General features: G+C 40.2%; 2 protein-coding genes across 2 annotated transcripts in view; one reads left to right on the forward strand and one right to left on the reverse strand.

The window, feature by feature from the left end:
- SNRNP48 (small nuclear ribonucleoprotein U11/U12 subunit 48) overlaps positions 1-23464 on the forward strand; it is a 578580-nt gene that overhangs the window by 378626 nt on the left and 176490 nt on the right. The gene's annotated exons all lie outside the window — the stretch shown is intronic.
- BLOC1S5 (biogenesis of lysosomal organelles complex 1 subunit 5) overlaps positions 20094-23464 on the reverse strand; it is a 40307-nt gene continuing 36936 nt past the window's right edge. Inside the window, exon 5 of the mRNA XM_060023669.1 lies at positions 20094-22228. Within this exon, the coding sequence (XP_059879652.1) occupies positions 22034-22228 (195 nt within the window). The 3' untranslated portion in view covers positions 20094-22033. The remainder of the gene's footprint in view (positions 22229-23464) is intronic.

The following is a 23464-nucleotide window of genomic DNA, read 5'->3' on the forward strand; positions in this document are numbered from 1 at the left end:
CTTCCCTGGTGGTGTAGTGGTTGAGAGTCCGCCTGCCGATGCAGGCGGCGCGGGTTCATGCCCCGGTCCGGGAAGATCCCACATGCCGTGGAGCGGCTGGGCCCGTGAGCCATGGCCGCTGAGCCTGCGCGTCCGGAGCCTGTGCTCCGCAACGGGAGAGGCCACAACAGTGAGAGGCCCGCGTACCGCAAAACAAATAAAAAAAAAAAAAAAAAGAAGTCTGTTGGTGTTGCATCATCCCTTTCATTTAGGCAGATTTCATCTAATGTAAATACCCTTTCATCTCTTTTTCTCATATTGCATACTGATTTTAAAAATTTGTTCTTTTTAAAAACTAGGTTTCTGGGGGCTTCCCTGGTGGCACAGTGGTTGAGAATCTGCCTGCCAATGCAGGGGACATGGGTTCGAGCCCTGGTCTGGGAAGACCCCACATGCCATGGAGCAACTAGGTCCGTGAGCCACAACTACTGAGCCTGTGTGTCTGGAGCTTGTGCTCCGCAACAAGAGGGGCCGCGACAGTGAGAGGCCTGTGCACCGCGATGAACAGTGGCCCCTGCTTGCTACAACTAGAGAAAGCCCTCGCACAGAAACAAAGACCCAACACAGCCAAAAAACCAATTAATTAATTAATTAATTAAAAAACAAAAAAACTAGCTTTTTAAAAAACTAATACCAGGACCCAGTTAAAATTATTCAGGCACCACAATATATAGAAAAAGTAAGTATCTCTCCCACTGCAGACCCTTGTCTCCCCAGGCCTCACCTCCAAGCCAGTCATTATTACCAGCTGCTGTGTAAACTCCAGAAACAGCCAAACCCATGTGTGTGTGCATTTCCTCCTTTTAAAATGCATTTTCACATAACAATATATTTTGGAGGGCATTCCATTTTATCATCAGTAGTGCTGCTTCATCCTTTTTCATGGCTGCATCATATTCTAGTTTGAATACATAATTTATATAACCAGTCTCATACCAATGGATATGTATGTTTCCAGTTGTTTACTCATATATGAAAAGCTCCAACAAAGACCTTTGTATACATGTCTTCACATACAAGTATGTGCACTTTAAATGCTGATAGATATTTCCAGATTGCCCTCCAAAGAAATTACATCAACTTATACCATCACGACTGTATATAAGAACCCTTGCTCCCCACTTCCTTGCCAAAACCATCTAATAATATTTACTATCTTCCATCAAATGACAGCTCTACCTGAAAAACCACACGAGATATAGGGACCTCCAAATAAACACTGGGTCCTGACACTGAGCCTTCTACCCTATCTCTTTTTTTATATCAATTTATATATTTATATATAAACTTATTTATTTATTTTTGGGTCTTCATTGCTGCACACGGGCTTTCTTTAGTTGCACCAAGCAGGCGCTACTCTTCATTGCAGTGCGTGGGCTTCTCACTGTGGTAGCTTCTCTTGTTGTGGAGCACGGGCTTAGGCACGTGGGCTTCAGTAGTTGTGGCTCGTGGGCTCAGTAGTTATGGCGCACGGGCTTAGTTACTCTGGGGCATGTGGGATCTTCCTGGACCAGGGCTTGAACCCGTGTCCCCTGCCTTGGCAGGTGGATTCTTAACCACTGTGCCACCAGGGAAGCGCTACCCTGTCTCTTGTGAAACCAACGTCCCCTGTATAAGCCCTAATACCTAACAGAGCAAAACAAACAAGATGAAAAAAACAGAATGGGATATATGATCAAACAGACTAGCGCCGCCTAGAGGCTCCTTATTTTCAGTACTACCAAGTTTGCAAACTACTTTGCACTGGTAATTGTGCGTGTGCTTTTTGAGGGTGGGGTAGTGAGAGGAATCCGTAGTTTTCATCAGATTCTCAAAGTGGTCTGTGACTGCTGCCAAAAAAGCTAAGAATCACTGACTTAGACAATAAAAAAGAAAGAGAAAATTCAATGTGTATAAAAATCCAAGTGCCTGATTTTATGGCTTAATGTAGATAACTAAATAACACTGTAAACTTACACTCTTAACACATAAAATAATGCAATCACGCTAGAGCATTGATTCTCAAATTCTGGACTCAAAAAATTTCTAAAACAAAGTTTGTCAACCAATATGGTTTTGCCAAAGTTCTATTACATCAAGTGGAGATGTTAACAACAACAACAAAAAAATTACTATGTTCTGTCATCATTTTATAAGACTATTTTAACACCCAGAAGTAGGAAAGATGAAACCTTAGAGTAAAAGGCAGTCCTTTAAATTGAATAAGTTTAACTCTTTAAAGCTCCCTACTCTGCCCCACATTTTCTCACTTCACCATCAGCCCTCAAGTCTGAATGACACAGACAGGAAAATGCTGTCATGCATCATCACTGTCTGTGGGCCGGCCCTCAGAAACTACTGCTATCAGGGACCTGTTTGTTTTTTTTTAAACACCTTTATTGGAGTATAATTGCTTTACAATGGTGTGTTAGTTTCTGCTTTATAACAAAGTGAATCAGTTATACATATACATATGTTCCCATATCTCTTCCCTCTTGCGTCTCGCTCCCTCCCACCCCCCCATCCCACTCCTCTAGGTGGTCACAAAGCACCGAGCTGATCTCCCTGTGCTATGCGGCTGCTTCCCGCTAGCTATCTATTTTACGTTTGGTAGTGTATATACGTCCATGCCACTCTCTCACTTTGAGGGACCTGCTCTTATATTCAGGAAAGTCGGGGCTCCTTCACTGTCTTGTTTTTGGTCTGTGCAGCTGAACGATGTAGAGGAAAAAGCACCAGATTTTGAGTCTTGGATTTGCCATTAATTAACTTCCAAAGAGGCATTAAGTTAAGTTACTTAATGCCTCTTTGAACTTCAGTTCTTACGTCAGATGAGAATACTAACCCCTTTCCTGCCTACCTCCCAGAACTGACCGGTTCAGATAAATAAACATGTGAGCAAGGTTTTCTGTAAACTATGATTTATGATACGACATGCAAAGTTTATTCAGCTAAAGAGGAGTGAGGTCAGGACTCGACCCCATGACTCTCTGGGGATCCCATATTCTTTTTTTTTTTTTTTTTTTTTGCGGTACACGGGCCTCTCACTGTTGTGGCCTCTCCTGTTGCAGAGCACAGGCTCTGGACGTGCAGGCTCAGCGGCCATGGCTCATAGGCCCAGCCGCTCCGCGGCATGTGGGATCTTCCCGGACCGGGGCACGAACCCGTGTCCCCTGCATCGGCAGGCGGACTCTCAACCACTGCGCCACCAGGGAAGCCCGGGATCCCATATTCTTAATCATTAGGATATACTCTTTCCTAACATGATATAATTATTACTGTTATTACTACAATTCTTATATGTTTTCATTCCAACCACTGGCTGAACATACAATAGTTATTAATTTGCAAGACTTGGGCTCCTTTGATATGTTAGCAATACCTGTGCCTACAGATGCCAGCTTTTAGTCTAATTAACAAAGGATTTGCTCAGGAAACATTGATTTCTTTTTATCTTCAGATATTAACCTTTGTAGTAAGACCTATTAGGTAGAACCACTCGGCTACACTGCTAAGGAAAGGCTGAGCATCACTGTACTCAAACTGAACTTATCTGGTGAAAATGTAAAAAATGGGATGTAAAATTAGAAATGTCAGGTCTTTTGAGCAGTGTAGTCACTTTACTAAATCTTCCATAAATTACAGGTAGGCATTAAAACAGTAATGTGAGGCTTAAAACAAAACAAACAAAACAAAACAGTACGTGAGCTCGCTGAAGGCAAAAGATCATACTCGAAGGGACTCTCTGGTATACTATATTTTTCTCATTCATTCAATTTTGTGATTATCTAGAATAAAACACTGTTGACTTTTTCTCTTAATCAAGACAAAATCATCTCTAGTTAAAGCTGACTGTAGCGTTGGTAGGTCAGAGAGGTCAGGTAGGTGAAGAAGGTCAGGGAGGTCAGAGAGGTCAGGGAGGTCATCAGGGAGGTCAGGTCCACAGCAGGGACGCCAGGGCCAGGGCACTGGCAGCAGGATGGGGTCTCCCAGCAGGGAGGGCGGCACTGAGCGCCCCCCATTTGTGCTGCCAGCTGTGCGAGGTGGTGACACCCGGGCCAGCATCCTCCCACGTGGCCCTTCTTCCTGTTCTTTATTCCCCCAGTGCGGGGCCATGTGACCTCACGCCTTCCTTGGTGGCGTCACAAGCGGAGTCCCAGAACTGCCCCCCTTGCCACCCACACTGCTGAGAGCCAACCCTCAGCCCCATCCGCCAGCTCGCCGGCCTTCGGGATCTCTGTGGCCTCCAGCCTCAACCCTCTGCCCAGCTTCTGAGGTCCTACAGAATCAGCGTCCACCCGATTTATCCCATCGCTGTGCCATTACTTCACCAACGCGACCTTACGTCAGGCATGAAGAGGACTTCACCTTTCTTTAGCAGACACATTGCTTGTACTTCTTCTCCTCTCTGGAATTTTCTACCTGCTCCCTCTGCAGGGTCACATAATACAGGGTATATAGGCTTTGGAGTCAGACAAGAGTAGGTATGAATCTCACTCACATTCTTTCTATATATATTTTTAAAACATTTATTGAGCAGGTACAGTGTGTCAGAAACCGCCAAGTTCTTCGTCTCATTAGTTTTTTCATCACACTAAATCTATGAGGCAGCTGTTGTTATTGTCTCCAGTTTACAGGTGAAAAAAAATCTGCAGTTCAGACATTAAGCATAGCCAGTCGGCAGACGGGATGGGATACAAATTCAAAAAGGCCTGGAATTCAGAGCCAATAACCTTAACCGCTACTCATTAGCAACCCTCTAGTTATATGAGCTTAAGCAAGCTATGTAACCTCTCTAATCCTTAATATTCTCATGTATAAACAGGGATATAAATGTCTACTCAGCAGGATTAATGAGATCACGTATACGACGCTACTATCAAAGAGCCTGGCGTCCAAAAGAGGCTCCTAAATGTTTCTCTCTCTCTTTTCTGTCCAATGACATTCCCCTCATCTTTTACATCCTGCCTCTTCCATGAAGGGTCCTTGAAAGACGGAATGAACTGCGTCAGCCCACCGTGGTCTCTTCCTCCTGTACAACCCAAGAGGTCTAAAATTTAGTTTCAAATTGTTTTCCAACCATTTCATGTAAGTTAGTTTTTGTTTTTTCACCTGAAGTCTTTCATAAGTAGCAGCCACATATACTTCAGTTACATCCCCTGTTCTCTGCAAAGTACATCGCAAGAACGAGATAAATGTGGACTGGATTAGCGATGCAGCCCCTGGATACAGTCTAAGACAGATTTTGCTTTAGAAAAATTTCATTCTGTATTTCCAAGTGCTTATAAAAAACGGTATCATGGTAAATGCAGATTCTTAATCTATTGTTTATCCAGCACGACGGGTAAAAATGAATTGAAAACGAGGAACAAACTGGAACTTAACTGATACATCTTACTGAACTGCTATATTACCAAGGAAATCATGTTGATACTAGAAAACATTAATAGCGTCCATCCTTAGATATATACCGCAGCCATTAGGATTTAAGTGTTCCATCCATGTGTTGATTTTTCACAGCTGGTGATTTCCCTCTGCGGTCGTTAGAAAGACGATGAAGGTAACTGGGATTTATAGAATTGGCTAACTATTGTGTTAAGCCAGTCCTGGGAGTAAGCCAAGATAAGAAGCCAGAAATGACTCCACTGATACGAACGAGAGCCAAACAGCCAAGGCAACTGACTTAAGGCTCCAGACACGGTCTATTCTCCGTAAGCTCCTGAACTATGCCTAAGACCACTGAAATCCGGCCCAGCAGACGCCACAGAAGGAAGAGGGTGCCAAGACCTCGCCTGGCCCTTTTCCACCCACAGGGCCTACCTTAACCACGTCCCAGAACTGCACGTGGCTGCTTCCCGTCCATCGCCACGTGAGGGCCCAAGTCCTCCTGTCAGGCTTAGCTTCATCCTGGACCCATCGCTAGACCTTGAGTTTTACCTGTTACCTTTTTACCAAAACAATCTGACCCATTTCCACCTACAGTTTCTCAATTTGAGTCTCTTGACTTGAACAGCGCTGGTGGGAGTCAAAAGGAAAGTCCACAGTGTGGACATGTGGACTTCAGGAGCCGGATGGAGGGTGCCAACTACACTGTCAAGTAAGGGCCGGGCTAAAGGGAAAGATGTCTTAAAGGAAGAAAGTCTCAGGTTAGCTATTTCCACTATTTGTGAAGAACTGGCCAATTTCTGATACAATCAGAAAGAAACAATTTTAAATGCCAATTTCATACTACGTTTTAAAAAGTTATCTATTTCCTTAGAGAAATATGTCAAACACTTTGACTTGATGTATCTGAATGAAAAGACACTAAATCAATACCTAAGCTTCCAGGCAGCCAGAGGATTTATGAAACCCAAACAAGCGGCCTGAAGACAGTCTACGTTTCTGTGACAAACTTCCGGAGCTTCTATAACCTCCCTGGGTAATTACAGTGTCTCAGGTTTCTCTTCATTCTGCTGACTGTCCCTCCCAGTGACACTTGCACACAATATATTATACCTTTTATTTAGTAGGGAGGGTATGTCAACACAAAGTCAAATATGCAGATGAAATTCAAAGCAGGCAATCTCCTGGAAGTTTTCAGAGTTTTACAATTGGCATCCTACATTGGCAGCCAAATGACTGTGCCCAATTTCGTCTCAGGATGTGAAGAAAACCTATGTGTGCATCCCTGATGAAATAATTTGTTGCAGTTTTCCTTCACATGAAAATTCCAGAAGACAGTGTCTAAACCTTTCATCCTAATCACTCCTTTCTGCCATATGCACATCATTAGGCTACCTGGGCGATGCCTGGATGGTTAAGGGTCACAGAGAAGAAGGCTCTTATTATGAATATTTACCAACCCATATTTAAGATAAAGGAGCCGCAGGGTTTAAAAAGCTCTCACACTACTATAAAACATGTAGCCTCATTCTTGCTAGAAAGTATACATTTCTTGTCCAGAAAGTCTGAAACAGAAGTCTCAAATTCTCTTTAGGAGTAAAAGGAAACAATGTCATAAAATTAGTTCCAGAAACTGCAGGTAATCTCTAGGATGGTTCCCATAAATGGACAAAAAGGAACCCATGGCCATCCTCTCACAAGTACAGGGGTCCCAAAGCAAAGATAGACAACTCACCCAGCCAGAGCCCCTCTCAGTAACGCCAAGTGGGTAGTAATTCATTTCTGCTGGTCACTGGGTTCCAGTGAAGGAAACTGAAATGTCATACCTTCATTCACAACACTGTCTCATGGAATTATTTTTTCCGGATTCCTTGGGAAGTTAAAGTATTTGAGAAGAATATCAGGAACTGTTGTTTCAGCCTGTTTTGTGAGTAGATAATCGCCTTCCAACTCCATTATTGCAGGAAATGATGTGTATGGCATTGTTCCTAGTGGGGAGAGCACTGCGTTTCAGCCAGACCCGTACATGCTTATTAAACAAAACAAGAGCGTGCAGCCTAAGTCACTTCGCTGAACTCAGACTTTTTGAATCTGGTCTCTAGATAAGAGACTGGCCCCAGACAACCTACCCACATCCCAATAACATGCTTTTGAAAGGGTGTAAGCAAAACTTGTTTTGAGAAATGAGGAATTTCACCAATACTACTAAATGTGGCAAATGAATAACTCCAATAAATTAAGTGCTATCAAAATGGGTTCAGCAGAGACCTATGTGAAAGGCTTGATTTTTCTCTCATTTGGGTCTAAATCAAAGACCAGCCTGGGAACTAGAAGTAAAACACATTTCATCCTGAGAAGTACCTATGAGTCTGTGGAATATATTAGCTGGTTTTCCTGACATGTGACATCATTTGTGGTACCAGCTGTATGGATGTGCCATCTAAGGGTTTAGAAAACTAGTATTTCTTTGGCTTTAATATGTATTTTAGGATCACAGAAAGCAGTCTGATCTAGCTAAGTGCTCCAAGAAGAGAGAGCTGCTATGGACTTCTCTTTAAGAAGCTTAAGCTACTTATGATCACGACCTATCAACCTTTCTATGGGTGGATTACAAAGAGTAAGTTCCTAAATGGACATCTAGAAGAGATGGTGATGATAATACAACTGTTATAAAAGCAAACGTTAAATACAGCACTTATACGTCAGGCTCTGTTTAAAATATATGACGTAAGTTAACGAAGTTAATCCTCAGAACAAACTAGGTAGGTTTTGGTACTTTTACTACCCATATTTTACAGATGCGGACAGTGAGGCACAGAGAGCTTAGGTAACTTGCCCACGGTCACCTAGCTAATAAGTAGCAGAGGTGGAATTTGAACTCGTAGTGGACACTCTTACCCCTCAACTATCCCACCTCTGGGAACCTCTGGTGGTTCTCAGACACTTCTGTCCGATTCAGTTACGATACAATGATCTTATCTCCTCTTCATAGAGATTATTATTTGGATGGTTTGGTAATGAAATGAGAAGCACCAAACATTTTCTGGTTAGAGTCTAAATATTTTTAATAGAAACACCATAGTTCTATTATAATTCAACTTAATTTCCAGTAGTTTCTGTAGAGAGATTTTATTTTTCCCTGGAACAGTATGCTGCAGTGCTATATATGTTACTTCAATAAAGAGGAAACTATTTCTATGGAATGTCTAATGCCTAGCATTGTCATTCAAAAGCTTAAGGATCTTTAAATGATTTTTAAAAATCCATTACTAAATGTAGAATTAAGTTTAAGAAATACCTCAGTTCTTTCATATTATACCTTAAAAAAATCAGGTGTAAAGAAATACAGGTTCAAAGACTATAGCATATCTATCCATCCGTCCATCCATTCAATGAGTAAGTCCCACATGCCAGGTACTGGGAATATAGAATGGATAAGGCAGACAAGGTTCCTGCCTTCATGGGCTTATGTTCTAGTCAGCGAAACATTAAATACCAATGGGAGGGCGCTATTTAAGGCTTGAGTGGTCAGGGAAGGCCTCTTGGAGGAGGGAGCGTTTGAACAGAGAGCTAAGGAAAGAGAGGGAGGGAATCTCGGTGGGATCTGAGGGAAGAGCACGTCAGGCAAAGGCTCCCAGGTGGAAATGAGCTCAGGTGTGTTTGAAGATCAGCAAGAAAGCCAGCGTGGCCAGATGGAACTAAGCGAGGTGTACGGGGAGGGAGATGAAACGTGACAGCAACAGGACCTCGCAGGCCATGCAAAGGGGCTTGGATTTTATTGAGCGGGAGAGGGTGTCATTAGAGGGTTTAAGTCGGTGAGTGACAAGATCTGCTCCGTGCTTTCTAAAGGATCCATGGCTGCTGCGTGGAAAATGGATTGGGTAGGGCTGGGGGAAGCAAGAGGATGAGCAAGGAGACGGTAAGAACCAGCGGTGCACGGAGAACACCGCGGTGGCTGAGACCAGAATTGCAGGCGTAGAGGTGGTAAGAATTGGTGGTTAGACCCGGGATAACGAAGGCAGAGCCAAGTTGCTAACTGATGGATTGGATGTGGGACGTGGGGTGAGTACTGATGCCTGGATTTTGACCCAAGCAACTGGATAAACAGTGGTGCTGTACACAGAGCTGGGAAGCCTGGGGGAGCAGGTCTGAGAGGAAGAGGCAGCAAGATCTCTTCAGACACCGAAGTCTGACGTACATTCTAGAGACCTACGTGGAGGTGCTAATCGGGCAGCTGAATATATGAGGGCGAAAGTCAGGGCTGGAGATATAAACTGGGTGTCGAGAAAAGCATGGGATGGGGCTGCAGGGAAGAGAACAGGCTGGAAATCTGAGGCACAGCAACAATCAGAGCCTGGAAGAGGAGGCCCACAGAGGGGAGAAGGCAAAGCAGGACTGTGTGGCCGTCAGGGACCCAGGTGAAGACAGCGTCTCTAGAAGGAGGGAGGGATCAACTGTGTCAGCTGCTGATAGAGTAACATGAACCGAGGACCGAGCACTGGATTTGGCCTGACGGAGGCTTCTGGTGACCTCGGTAAGAGGGGCTTCAGTGGAGGAGCGGTACTGAAGGAGGGGCTGGGATGGGCTCAGGGGAGAATACAAGGTAAGGTAAGTTCTTTCCAGGCATTCTGCTATAAATGTGAGCAGAGGGGCGGAGCAGCAGTTAAAGGGTAAATGTGGAGCCTGGCGGATGGGGGGCGTCCCGGGTTTAGGAGGCAGTTCTAACACGCTTGTAATATGTTAAATGAAGGATTTTGCATAATCTTTTAAGTTTTTATTTTTCATCTTCTAAAAAATGGAAATAAAACTAGTTTGATTATAACTAATGTTTGAAACACGCATTTTTCTTCTGTACACAATTAATCAAAGTTTTGTTTTGTTTTGTGTTTAAGATACGATGGGGACCTAGACTTGGCTCAGCCAGTCCGCTGGCCACAGCAACTATGCATATTGCCTCTTACTTTTCACTTGCTGTAGCCTTGAGTTTTCCTTTTCCGAACACTTAAAAAGGAACTTGTCCTTTTCTTTACTAAAATTGAATCTAGGTGGGCAATGGAAACCAGACCTCACAGGTGCGTCACCCGCCTCCCCCTTGGGGCTCTCTCCCCTCTCCCTGCTGTCACCACCAAGCATGTTTGAGACTGGGGGTCAGCTCCTTCCTTAATTCCCTCCACACAGCGGAGATCATGTTGGAACATTAAAAAAAAAAGGGTTTCACTAAAGACTGGGGGTCACAAAATGTTAAGAGTCACAAAATATAACCAGATAATCTGGTTTATAAAGCGTAACTCACTCAACTTTGGCCCAGGCCCTCCTACAAAGACTCCCTGACCACCTCCATACGAGGCAGAGGTCATCTGTAACCCCTACCCACTAAGGCTGCTATCAAGTGTGCCTAGACTTCCGAAATTCCAGATGAACAGGCATTTAAAAACATTATGGGGACAGGAGGGGAGAGAGAGGTTTCCACACCTGCCTGGTCCTAAGAATCACCACTTTTTCGGGTGATTAACATTAGGAATGTCCACACATTCCAGGATTCAAGTGTTGTCTTACTGTGTCCCTAATGAAATACCTCCATGAGATGATAAGAGAATAAACCCAGAATCGATACACACAAACACGTGTATCCGATACGGACGAGAGGAAGGCGTTTTGTCATCCTCTCCGGCGTGTAGACACCAGTGGGACCCGGCACCTCCAACAGCACTGACTCACTTCATGGTAACCCATGTCTGGGATGGCGGGATCAGTTCAGGCAAGAAAGAAGAAAAGAAATGAAAATAAACCCTGGGGGCTGCTCCCCCCAGCCCCCGTCACTTCTCCAGCCCCAGTGGAAGCCTATGGGAAGCAAACTCACAGCCAACTGGTCGGCTCACAGGACGTCCCACCTTAAGAGGGCCAGGGACAAAACGTTATGGGAGCTCACTGAACCTGCAAATGGAGGTTCCTTTTACCCGGTGGTGCGTTTAAAGAACTATCACTGTCACCTAAGTACGTTAAAAACGTGTGTGTGTGTTGGTGGTGAAGAGGGATGCTTCTCTTCTCTCATCTACTACTTAATCTCAACAAGTCATTTAAAAAACTTGAACATCTCTTTAGCACCAGATAAGAAACGGTGATACTTCATTGGGAAGTGGGATGGAGAACTTTCTGTTTCAAGGCAGTAAGTGTAACAACAGCAAGGAAAGCAGACTGGAGAGAGGCCGGAACTGGGGATGAGGGAGGATTCGGCCTCTACCAAAGAAGCCTCCCTTCAGGAATGGATTCTTCCACCCCCGTTCCTAGCCGGCAATACTGCTTCCAGAGCTGCAGTCCAGTTCCCACAAGTTGAAACTCTAAATACATCTCTCAAAAAAAAAAAAAAAAAAAAAAAGGCCTTCAATATAGTGGCTGATTACTAGCTTACATCACTGGTCCTGCTGCTGGTACTATAATACTTTGAGACACAACAGTCTTTGTGGCTAGAAAAGCCTGATCACTATGTACATCATTGTTTCTATCTGAAGATTCATTCCCAAACAGATATCTATTTGGTAATTGGGAGTCACTGTGTTTTCCAAAAGATGTCAACTTTCTACTTTCACAGTATATAGTTTATCTTAAAAGCTTTCCTGAGAGAAATAGCAAATATTATAAGCTAGATGACAGACCAGAAACCTGATGGTGTAGACTAAAAATAACAGAACATGTTCATCTAGTCTTTACCTTCATATTCATCCACTGTGAAACACAAATGTAACAAAAATAGCAAGGGTAATTCAAACCTCACTTAATCAAACTCATTACTAGCCTTATACTATGGAGAGAACTTTTTTTTTTTTTTAACACACAGCACATGTTCTAAGCATGGGATAGAGAACAGCACAAAACACATTCTTTGTCCTTGAATAACTTAATCTTCTGGGAAAGGAAATGGGAAATCCTTAAATAGGCCTAGCTGCCTAATAAAAGCCCATAGTATTTTCTCACTAATGTATAAAAGCAAAATATTTATCTAGAAGATAAAGATATCTTAACATCTTTTTGATCTTCCTAATAGTGATGCTGTTCTCAAAAGCAAAAAAATTCAGTCACTTGGGCTAACAATTATGATTATATATAAAAAAGCAACAGGGCTGATTACCTAAATTTTGTCGTCATAAGAAATATAAACAGTGCATAGACATACCTATATATGGATGTTCAAAATTCTCACAATCTTAAATTCCAAACTGAGATCTTCATCACTATCCCTGCCCTGTCTAGACTAGGAATTGCTATTTTCAGTCACATTCTCAAAAACCCACGCGCAGGGTAGCAATTTCCTCTATCAATCACACATCTGAGTCTATAGCGCAACCTTCCTGTCACACTGTCATTGTGCCACACAGTCTCATTAACCTACAGGCTATGCACAAATTAATAAAGTTGGAAGTGATGTGAAAATTGTCTAAGTGATGTAAATTTAGCGATGGAAGCATAACTGAAACTTAGGTCTTTTGACTCTCAAACAAGTGCACTTTCCAATTTCCAGTCTTCTCTGATATTTTCAACACCAAAGAAGTCTAGTAATTATTGTATGAACTTGCCAGTATTTTCATTTGTGTTTTTGATAAACAAGGGCAGAAACTGAGCTTTATGCATTTTTTAAAAATCCCTACAATTTATCTAGGAATACAAAGTGGCTGGACCACAGGTGCTTCATAAATGCTTAATGAACTAAACTGAACCGGATATTCTGCCATTCTTCTCACTCTCCAAATCCTACTGAATTCAAGTTTTATCTTTATTACTAATGATTCTCTGATTATAACTTACAAAGATAGTTCCTACTAGGAATTCGCTTAATCATAAACTGTTTTCCTGGTAGAGCATCGTCTTTGATATGATACTGTGTAATACTATTGTCCTGGTTCTTCTATTTCGTTATTACATGTGCAAAACTGATCATAAATTCCATTAAGATGGAGTGCTATTATTGACTATAGTTCTCTTGGAATACAATCCAGACACAGCACAATGCTTCGATGAATAAATGTGTATTAAATTCTACTTTGGCGTCCATAGTTGGTGGGAAAAAGATACCCTGACAACCAGCTCTTTAATTCCTACTATTATTTTCCACCAATTACCGTATTTTTGTCTCTAAAAATTAATTTGGAAGTTATAAAACTATAATTTGGAGGAAAGGACCAAGGTTTTTTTCCAAATCCATTTAAAAACATTATGGGGAATGCGCTGTTTCTTGACTTGATTTTGGCTACACAAGATGTAACCTAATGAATTGTGTACTATTCTACACTTCAGGATAAAGTCCAAAGCCTCACCAGGGGTTTTTACTGTACTTTTACTGCTAATAATACCTTCACATCAATAATATAATTTATAAATCTGTATGTATGAAACATGAAGAAAGTTAGGAAAAAATAACAATTCTCAAAAGTACTCCTAACTCTCCAGGGATACTATATATATGCTTTCTTAAATTTTGACAATTTTGCTCAGGATATAACTCACTTTCATTATTTCTTAACATTTTTGTTCACAGATGGTATGCACCCATCTACACAAAACTGCTTAGTGGGGAAAAAAAAAAAAATCTGTTATCACAGTGACACCTGCTGGTTTTTAGCTACAAATTTTAGATCCCGAGTAAAAAACAAATTCTTTAGCGTCAACATTTTTCTTAGTAAAATTAAATAGTTTCCATCTTAATAAATTATTTGATATATAATTAATTTTAAAATAAATTTATTCAATATACAATGGACCGCATAAGGTTTGTGTGTGTGATCACAACCTCACTGTAATTTTATGAACTATTTTTCTAAAAAAGGTACATCTCCAAAGCTGCGTAAGCATTTCAGAGTACATGAAATTAAAAAAAAAAAAAAATTTAACTTATGGCTTTCTATTCAGATTCTCTACAAATTCTGTTTTAAGGGACTCACTATAGAAGCCTTAAAAATATTTACAAAATTGTTTCTCTGAAGAACTGTAATTTAAAAAATATGGACGATTTCATAAAAGTCAAGAATTTGATCTAGAATTCTTTTCTTGTGATGAGAACTTTAAGATCCGCTCTCAGTACTTTTCAAATATACAATATTGTTAACTACAGTCACCATGCTGCACATTACATCCCCAGAACTTATAACTGAAATCTTGTATCCTTTGACCACCCCCCAACCCATCTTACCCACACCCACCCCTGCCGCTGGCAATCACCAATCTGTTGTTTCTATGAGGTTTTTGTTTGTTTTAGGTTCTAAATAGAAGTGACATCATTTAGTATTTCTCTTTCTCTGACAGATTTCACTTAGCATAATGCCTTCAAGGTCCATCCATGTTGTTGCAAATGGCAGGGTTTCCTTCCTTCTCGTGGCTGAGTAATATTCCGTTGTATGTGTATATATACACACATCACATCTTCTTTATCCATTCATCCACTGATGGACACTTAGGTTGTTACCATGTCTTGGCTATTGTAAATAATGCTGCAATGAACATGGGGGTACAGATGATCTCTTCCAGATAGTGATTGTTTCTTTTGGATATATACTCAGAAGTGAAACTGTTCGATCATATACCAGTTATAGTTTTAATTTTTTTGAGGACCCTCCACAATGTTTTCCATAGAGGCTACACCAATACAATCCCACCAACAGTGTATGAGGGCTCCTTTTTCTCTACATCCTCACCAGTACTTGCTATCTCTTTTCTTTTTGATGACAGTCATCCCAACAGGGGTGAGGTGATATCTCATCATGGTTTTGATTTGCATTTCCCTGATGATTAGTGATGTTGAGCATGTTTCATGTACCTGTCGGCCATTTGTTTATCTCCCTTGGAAAAGTGTCTATTCAGTTATACAAGTTCTTTATATTTTTTGGATATTAACCCCTTATTACATATATAATTTGCAAATATTTTCTTCCACTCTGTAGGTTACCTTTCCATTTTGTTGATGTTTCCTTTGCTGTGCAGAAGCTTTTTATTTGCTATAGTCCCACTTGTTTATTTTTGCTTTTGTTGCCTTTGCTTTTGGTTTCATAACCAAAAAATCACTGCTAAGACGAATGTCAAGGAGCTCACCCCGTTTTCTTCTACTAGTTTTATGGTGTAAGATGGAGGTGTCGTTTCAACCTTTCCATGTGGCTGTCCACTTTTCCCAGCACCATTTATTATAGAAACTGTCCTTTCCCCACTGTATATTCTTGGCTCCTCTGTCATAAATTAACTGACCATATACATATGAGTTTATTTCTGGGCTCTGTTCCATTGGTCTATGTGTTTTTATGCCAATACCATACTGTTTTGATTACTGTAGCTTAGTAATATAGTTTGAAATCAGGAAGCACCTCCAGCTTTGTTCTTCTTTCTCAAGATTGCTTTGGCTATTTGGGCTCTTTTGTGGTTCCAAACTTCAGTATTGTTTATTTCTGTGAAAAATGCCATTGAAATTTTGATAGGGATTTCACTAAATCTGTAGATTGCTTTGGGTAGTATGAACATGTTAACAATATTAATCCTTCCAATCCATGAGCATGAAATATCTTCCATTTATTTCTTTAATATCTTTCATCAATATATTGTAGTTTTTGGTGTACAAATCTTTCACCTCTATTTCTAGGTATTTTACTCTTTTTGATGCAATTGTAAACGACATTGTTTTCTTAATTTCTCTTTTCAATCGTTCATTGTTAGTGAATAGAAACACAGCAGGTCCTTGTATATTGATTTTGAAACCTGCAAGTTTACTGAATTTATTAGTTGTAAGTTTCTTCGATGGAGTCTATGATAAACAATATCATAGAAGTAAAACTCTATTTGCAGATGACACTGACTTCTCTTACAGTCAAAAGTTTCACTCATAAATAATACCTCTATGGAGACTGGAAGTGTTCAGATTGAAAGCCTATGTGTGACAGAAACAAAAAAGAGAATTCACAATGTATATTGGAGGCATTTGTGATTCCTCCAGATTTTCATGAAACCTTGGGTTTAATACCACAAATCTACTTCTATCTATATACTCATAATAGGGACCCGGGATGTTTTCACAAACTATATACAACAATGCCCTAAAAAGAAAAAAAAAAAAGAAATCCAAAATGAAATATACAGATAAGAGTTATACAGGTTCAAAATGAGACTGCTATACTCTTATTTGCTTTTATTAGCTCATGAATAGTAAAAAGAATCCAATAGAAGTAATGGAAACAATCAAATTAGTTCACAGATAATAATAAGAAAACACAAAATAGAAACTATTGAACATTAGGCACAATGATTGAAAGAAAAGGTATCATCCTTTATACTAGAATATGGACAAGGTCTTTTGGGAGGGAAATTTGAATATAATAAAATCAACATATACCTAACATACCTTTCTGAACAGAGAAATCTCCAATAGCTACTGAACACCAAAAATGCTAGAAAAAAAGTTTAACTGTATTTATTTTTACTTTATTATTTTTTTCTTATTGGAGTATAATTGCTTTACAATGTTGTGTTAGTTAACTGTATTTTTTATTCATGGCTAAGTTCATCGCAAATTAATGAAAACAACTGAAGGCAGATCGGGAAAAAGTGAAATTCTACAGGATAATTTGGCTCTGGAACTGATAACTGTCCTAGGTCCCCATCCCTGTGGCCTAGAAGAACCCCAGTTTTAAGGACCTGTGCCTGCATGGGGGCAGGAATCACGGTCTGGGACTGTGTTAGTCTGCTTGGGCCACTGTAACAAAACACCACAGATGGGGTAGCTTACACAAAAGAAATTTATCTTCTCACAGTTCAGGAGGTAAGAAGTCCAAGATCAAGATGCTGGAAAATTCCATCCTGTTGAGGCCTCTCTTCCTGGTTTGCCGATGGCCACCTTTTCTGCTGCGACCATATGATCTTTTCTCTGTGTGCACGTGGAGAAAGGGTGCTCTACTGTCTCTTCCTCTTCTTATAAGGACACCCGTGCTATCAGATCAGGGTCCCACCCTTCTGACCCCACTCAACCTTAATTACCTCCTCATAGGCCTTGTCTCCAAATACAGTCGCACTGGTTAGGATTTTAACGTATGAATTTTGGGGGACACAATTCAGCTCACAACAGGGACTGAGCTGGACTGCAGTACAATTGGTGAATCCCCAAAGGGCACCACTCTCAGTGAGGGAACTAGGAAAACACCTGAAGTTTCTCTTCTTTATTCCAAGTAGAGCTGTGAAGGATGAAAAAAATCTCTAGGAATGTCTTATCACAGCCTGACACTGGCATACATTTGAGGAAGAAATTCACACTGCCTGTGAGTAAGTGTCTGTGAGTACACACACACTGAGTGACAGGGTGGGGGTGGAGGGAAACTCAAGGTGAAAACTGACTTCGAAGTGGTCCAGGGTTAGAGGGCCATAAGAAACAAAATGGAGGTCCTAGGAAAAAAACCCAAAAACCAAAACACACAAAACATACCAAAAATTCCCGAAAAGAAAGTTCAGAGGAATGTAAACTCACAATGAAAATTCACTGATCACATCAGAAAACAAGTCACCATAAACTTGTTTCAGACAAAACAACAAACTATAGATTCAGATTCACAAAAAAGGAGAAAAATACAGAAATCATCATATGCAGAATGCAAAATAAGTACATTTAATATGTTCAAAGAAAAGAAAAAGAGGGAATAATGGAACTACCCCAAATGATGAAGGAAGTTTGAAGAAGAACCAAACAACACTTTTGGAAATGAAAAAAAATACCCATAATTAAAAACTTGATACGTTAAAGACAGTGAGAAGACACATTTAAACAAATCATCCAGAATTCAACACATAGAGACAATGAGATAGAAAATACGAAATGGAGATAAAGCAATATGGAGAACAGAGTGAGATGGGAACACTTAAGTCTAACTTGATCTCCTAAAGGAGAGAATCCAAAGAATGTAAAGGTACAATATTCAAAGAGGTAAAAGTTGAGAATTTCTCATAATTCATGAAAGGCACTAATTCTCAGATTCAAGAAGCTCAGTGAATCTGAATAGATCAATGAAAAGAAATCCACAGTAGACATGCTGTAGTATAATGACATTTGATTGTAGAATGCGAAAGATAAAGAACTTAAACATAACCTGAAGGAGAAGACAGATTATCTACAAAGGAATACTGATCAGACTGACAAGTGTCATTTCAGTAGCAACAGTGGAAGCAAGATGACAGTGGAACAATATCTTTAAATACTGAGAGAAAATAACTGTCTATCTAGAATTGTATACCCAGATAACTTTCAAGGATAATAAGCAAATACTGACTGTAAAAAATAACTGTTTTTGGAGTTAAACTGAGATAAAACTAAAATTCTAGACACTTATTAGTTAAGGGGAAGCAATCACTTTGTTCAGAAGTCTAATATTCAAATAAGAGTAAAGACATAAACTTTAGATTCTGTTAACTATGCAAACTAAATTTCATGGTAAGCACTAAAAAGATAAAAATTGAGTTTTACCTTTCAAACTAGTAGAGGAAAATTGTAAAACAAAACAAAACCAAAACTCAGTGTGGAAAAAGAAAAGAAAAAAAAACCCAAAGGCAGTGAGGAAACAAAATGGTGGGACAAAAAGCACAGTAAGATGGTACAGCAAATCCCCTACAGGTGAACAAGTTCCATTCTGAGAGCGCATTTTTAAGTCCAATTTGTTTGTAAGTCTGACAGAGTTAGCCTAGGTACCCAATTAACACAATCAGCTACACAGTACTGTACTGTAATAGGTTTACAATACTTTTCACACAAATAATACATAAAAAACAAACACAAAAAATAAAGAAAACATTTTTAATCTCACAGTACAGTACCTTGAAAAGTACAGTAGTACAGTACAATAGCTGGGATACCGGGGCTGGCATCGAGTGAACAGGCAAGAAGAGTTACTGACTGGAGGAGGGAGAGGAGGTGGGAGATGGTAGAGCTGAAGGATCGTCAGCAATAGGAGACGGAGGGCAAGCTGCAATTTCACTCATGCCTGACACTGATGGCACAGGTTCTGGTTCCTTGCTGGATTCAATTCTACCTACCCTCCTGTAAAAACGATCCAGTGATGTCCGGGTAGGAGCTCTCTTTTTTTTTTGCTGTCACAGATGACACGGTAGCACTGGATCGCATTCTGAATGGCTGCTGCAACCCTCGTGTACCGTTCTACATTCGGGTCCTGTGCTCAAAAACTAACAGTGCCTCCTCAAATAAAGACAATCCCCTTGTCATTTCCTGTGTTGTGAATCTCTTCTGTTCTTCTTCTTCCTCTTGTCTCTCTTCGTCCTTTCTCTGGGCCTCCAATTCTGTCAGGTCTTTATTAGTAAGCTCCTCGTGTTGCACAGCAAGGTGTTCAATGTATGAAAGACATGTGAACTAGCTTATGTGATTGGACAGGTGAATGCACGTTCGCATCTTTGAAAATTCGCAACTTGAAGGTTCATATGTAGTGGACTTACTGTATAAATAAATCCTAATATATAAGTAATTTCAACAAATGTAAAATGGATTAAAGTCTCCAGTTAAAAGATAATTAGATAGAAAGAAAAAAAAATCCAGTTACAGTTTTTAAGGGGCACATGAAAACATGATATAAAGGTCCAACAGAAGAATAAAGAAATATATAACATAACGCTGTATGTTATGTAACGACTAAAGCTACTTTTTATATATAAATAAAACACATATCAAAAGTGATTTAAAAACTGGGAAATATAAGTGAAAGTGTTCACTACTAAAAATAGTAAAGGGAAAGAAAAGCAACCCTCTCTTTTAGAAGCTATACTGAACAGCTAAAAAAGTCACAAAGAAAGAATTTAGTATCAATGTTTAAAGCTCGAAAAGTCCATTAAATCATTTTGGTTTAAGAAGTCTCTTAGATCCTCCTATAGTATATACAAACTCATATGGTAAAGTATTTATTATTCATATGAGATGAACAAACACTGTCAGAAATCTCTGCACAAGTTGAGGAACCATTCCTAATCACACAAAGTCCTGATCTCCTGGTTCCAGCATCTGTTCAATGGTGCATTGGCAATTAATGGCTCTCCCCAAACTGCCTATGGTACAAAAGGAATTTTCATTTAAGGTTCCCCTCCCTTTTCATGTGTGGGATATTTTGGGAAGTATGTTTTCTTTTTCCATCCACTGAAAGAGAATTAAGAAAATTCCAACATGCCTGAATGTCAGCAAGTGCTCTTTTTCGTCCAGGTACCGGAGGATGATGGATGAACCTGTCAAGCCTACAGTAGCGGACAGAGGGAGTTGGCAGAAGTTCAGTGTTACTGAAAGAAATCTCAAATACTTATTTCATCTCCTCTATTAACTTTAATCACATTTTCAACATGCAGCCAAGAATGAAGCTTTGACAGCAAGCCATAAATTTACACAAGCAAGCATTGTCACTTTTCTGCAGTAGCAACACTGAGATAACACAAGAGTTGAGTATTTTCTTTCTTGTGCCTTTCTTTACTGAAGAGCAATAAAAAAAAAAAAAAGACCTGAAAGATTTATCCATACCTCAAATTCATTTGCCATAAATCTCTTGAAATTATTGCATTTAATTCTGCTTGGTTTATGGCAAATAAAAAATCAACTTAGTTCCTCAATTAGATTGGTAAATGCAGATTTTTAAAGATCGCAGTGATGACAGAACTGGTACATGTTTCATCTTAATACACCTGCTGATGAGAACAGACATTAAGCACTAAAAAGGATTTCCATTTAACATGGATCATTTGCCATGTGGGCAGATACTTCTGGTGTACTCAGAGCCAGAATCTTTATATGGTTCCGGAGGGCCGCCTTGGCAGATTTTGCTGATCACTCATTAAACAGCTGAAACATGTATGGACATTATTTATCTTACAAAGCTTACCCACAGCAAAACACGCGTAAAAATGAGGTAAATCTATGGGCAAGATTATGGTTCTTGGAAAGGTTAAAAGTCAACTCTGTATTTGGTAAGCTTTTCCTTGTGAGCACATTTTAAAAGCTGAAAATATGAAGTGCTGGAAGGCCACAAACTTAACAAGCATGTCTTGTCATCCAGTGAAACACGGCACTACGCTGCCATGCAAAATCTGCAACTTCTCCTAACAGGCCAATTCAGAGACCAACGTGGCTCTCTTTGAAGAGCAGAGACAAAGTTTTGACTCTCTTCAATGTGGTCTCTGCTCCCAGGACAGTTGTTTCTCAGTACATTACTCATGGAATAACACTGTACACACTCTTCCAAGAGCCAGGGAGGCTCTGACAGGCAGCCACCATATCGGCCTTCTGAGCCACAATAATAAAGTAACATTAACCCTGCATAAGAATGAATTAAATTACTTTTCTAAGAAGTCTGTATTTACAGTTCTCCGAGATAATCAATGGAAACTAAGACCAATCCTCATTAACAAAGAGCGTGTTTATACCATTTTCCTCCTACTTCTCCCCATTTAGAGATACAGGCAGATACAGGAAATTAAAACTGGGAATATGTGGCATTCTTCTAGGAAACAGCTAAGACTCCGGTAGCAGTTTCTTTTTTCTGCAGAAGAGTGACACTGAATACACTGCTCAACTTGAGGCAGAGGCTGAGCGGTTTCTGAGGGGAGGCAGTATTTTCTCATCAGTCTGTCACTGTTATGGCTCAAGTTCTCCAAAGGCTGGGTATTTTGCCAGGCCCCTCTCCATCTCGGCGTATTGTTCTTTCAGCCTCTCCATGGCTGTTCTGTGCTCTTCGTCCACTTCAGCCTGTTTGCTGTGTTGTTCTTTCATGAAATCCTCCCACTGCATTATATGCTGTTTCTCACTAGCTATTAAATGGTCATTACGCATCTGAGAAAAGAAAATTTGAAAGTCATGGGACGTTTTGCAGACAATTATTTTTCTATGCAGAGAGACAAATATTTTGATATTTGCTCACTACAGTGTAACAATCGGCTTATAAGTCACAGTGACAAAACTGCTTTATAGTTTTAATGTCCAACAAGAACATGACATATTAGAAACATCTAAGGCTTCTCTTACTATGCCTGAACATGGGCATTCACATTTCTGAAATTTCAAAAATGTCTAGTATTTTAAATGACAGAATCAAACATAATCCAGGTAAATTTTCATACCTCTATTTCTCCACAAATTCCATTTAATCGCATATAATTTAAAAATTAAGTTTAAAGAATACATGCCAAAAGAATTGTTATTTTAAGAAATTAAAATGCATGTCTCACATAAAATATTTTTGGCCACATTAAAAGAGGCACAGATTATTAATCACTGGAAGACAACTCAAGAACTCTCTCTTGGGCTTCCCTGGTGGCGCAGTGGTTGAGAGTCCGCCTGCCGATGCAGGGGACATGGGTTCGTGCCCCGGTCTGGGAAGATCCCACATGATGCGGAGCGGCTGGGCCCGTGAGCCATGGCCACTGAGCCTGCGCGTCTGGAGCCTGTGCTCCGCACCGGGAGAGGCCACAACAGTGAGAGGCGCGCATACCGCAAAAAAAAAAAAAAAAAAAAAGAACTCTCTCTTGGTTCAGTTCCAAAACTTAAAGCAAATAAACGGCAAAAGCATCTGTGTCAAATAACTAAGTTCATCTTGAGATGTCCCTTAATATTTCTATATGAGGACAAATTTTTTCTTTTGAGTAACACAACAATAAAGATGAAACAATATATAAATTAAAAGGCATAAATTTAATATAATTTAAGTTATTATCTTTGAATAGGTATTGGGTTGGCCAAAAAGTTCGTTCGGATTTTCCCGTAACATCTTACAGAAAAACTGAACGAAACTTTTGGTCAACCCACAAAGAGCTAAATACAAAAAGACAGTATAAAAAAAACTTTCTATCTCTGCCTCAGTATTCTACATATGTGTCTAGAAATGTTGCCACAGACTAAGTCCTGTTTAAAAAACAAGCACTGTGACAGATGCAAACCATCAAAACCTACAAAGCACCAAAAGGCTTACTAATCCCAGAGCCCTAATGAAAGCAGGAGGACACCTGGTTACTCAGAATACCGGTAACTCAGATGCTGAGAGAGCTATCAGGAAAAAGATGGAAGCCGTGT

This window comes from Delphinus delphis, chromosome 10, assembly GCF_949987515.2.
Source record: "Delphinus delphis chromosome 10, mDelDel1.2, whole genome shotgun sequence".
NCBI classification, from domain to species: domain Eukaryota; kingdom Metazoa; phylum Chordata; class Mammalia; order Artiodactyla; family Delphinidae; genus Delphinus; species Delphinus delphis.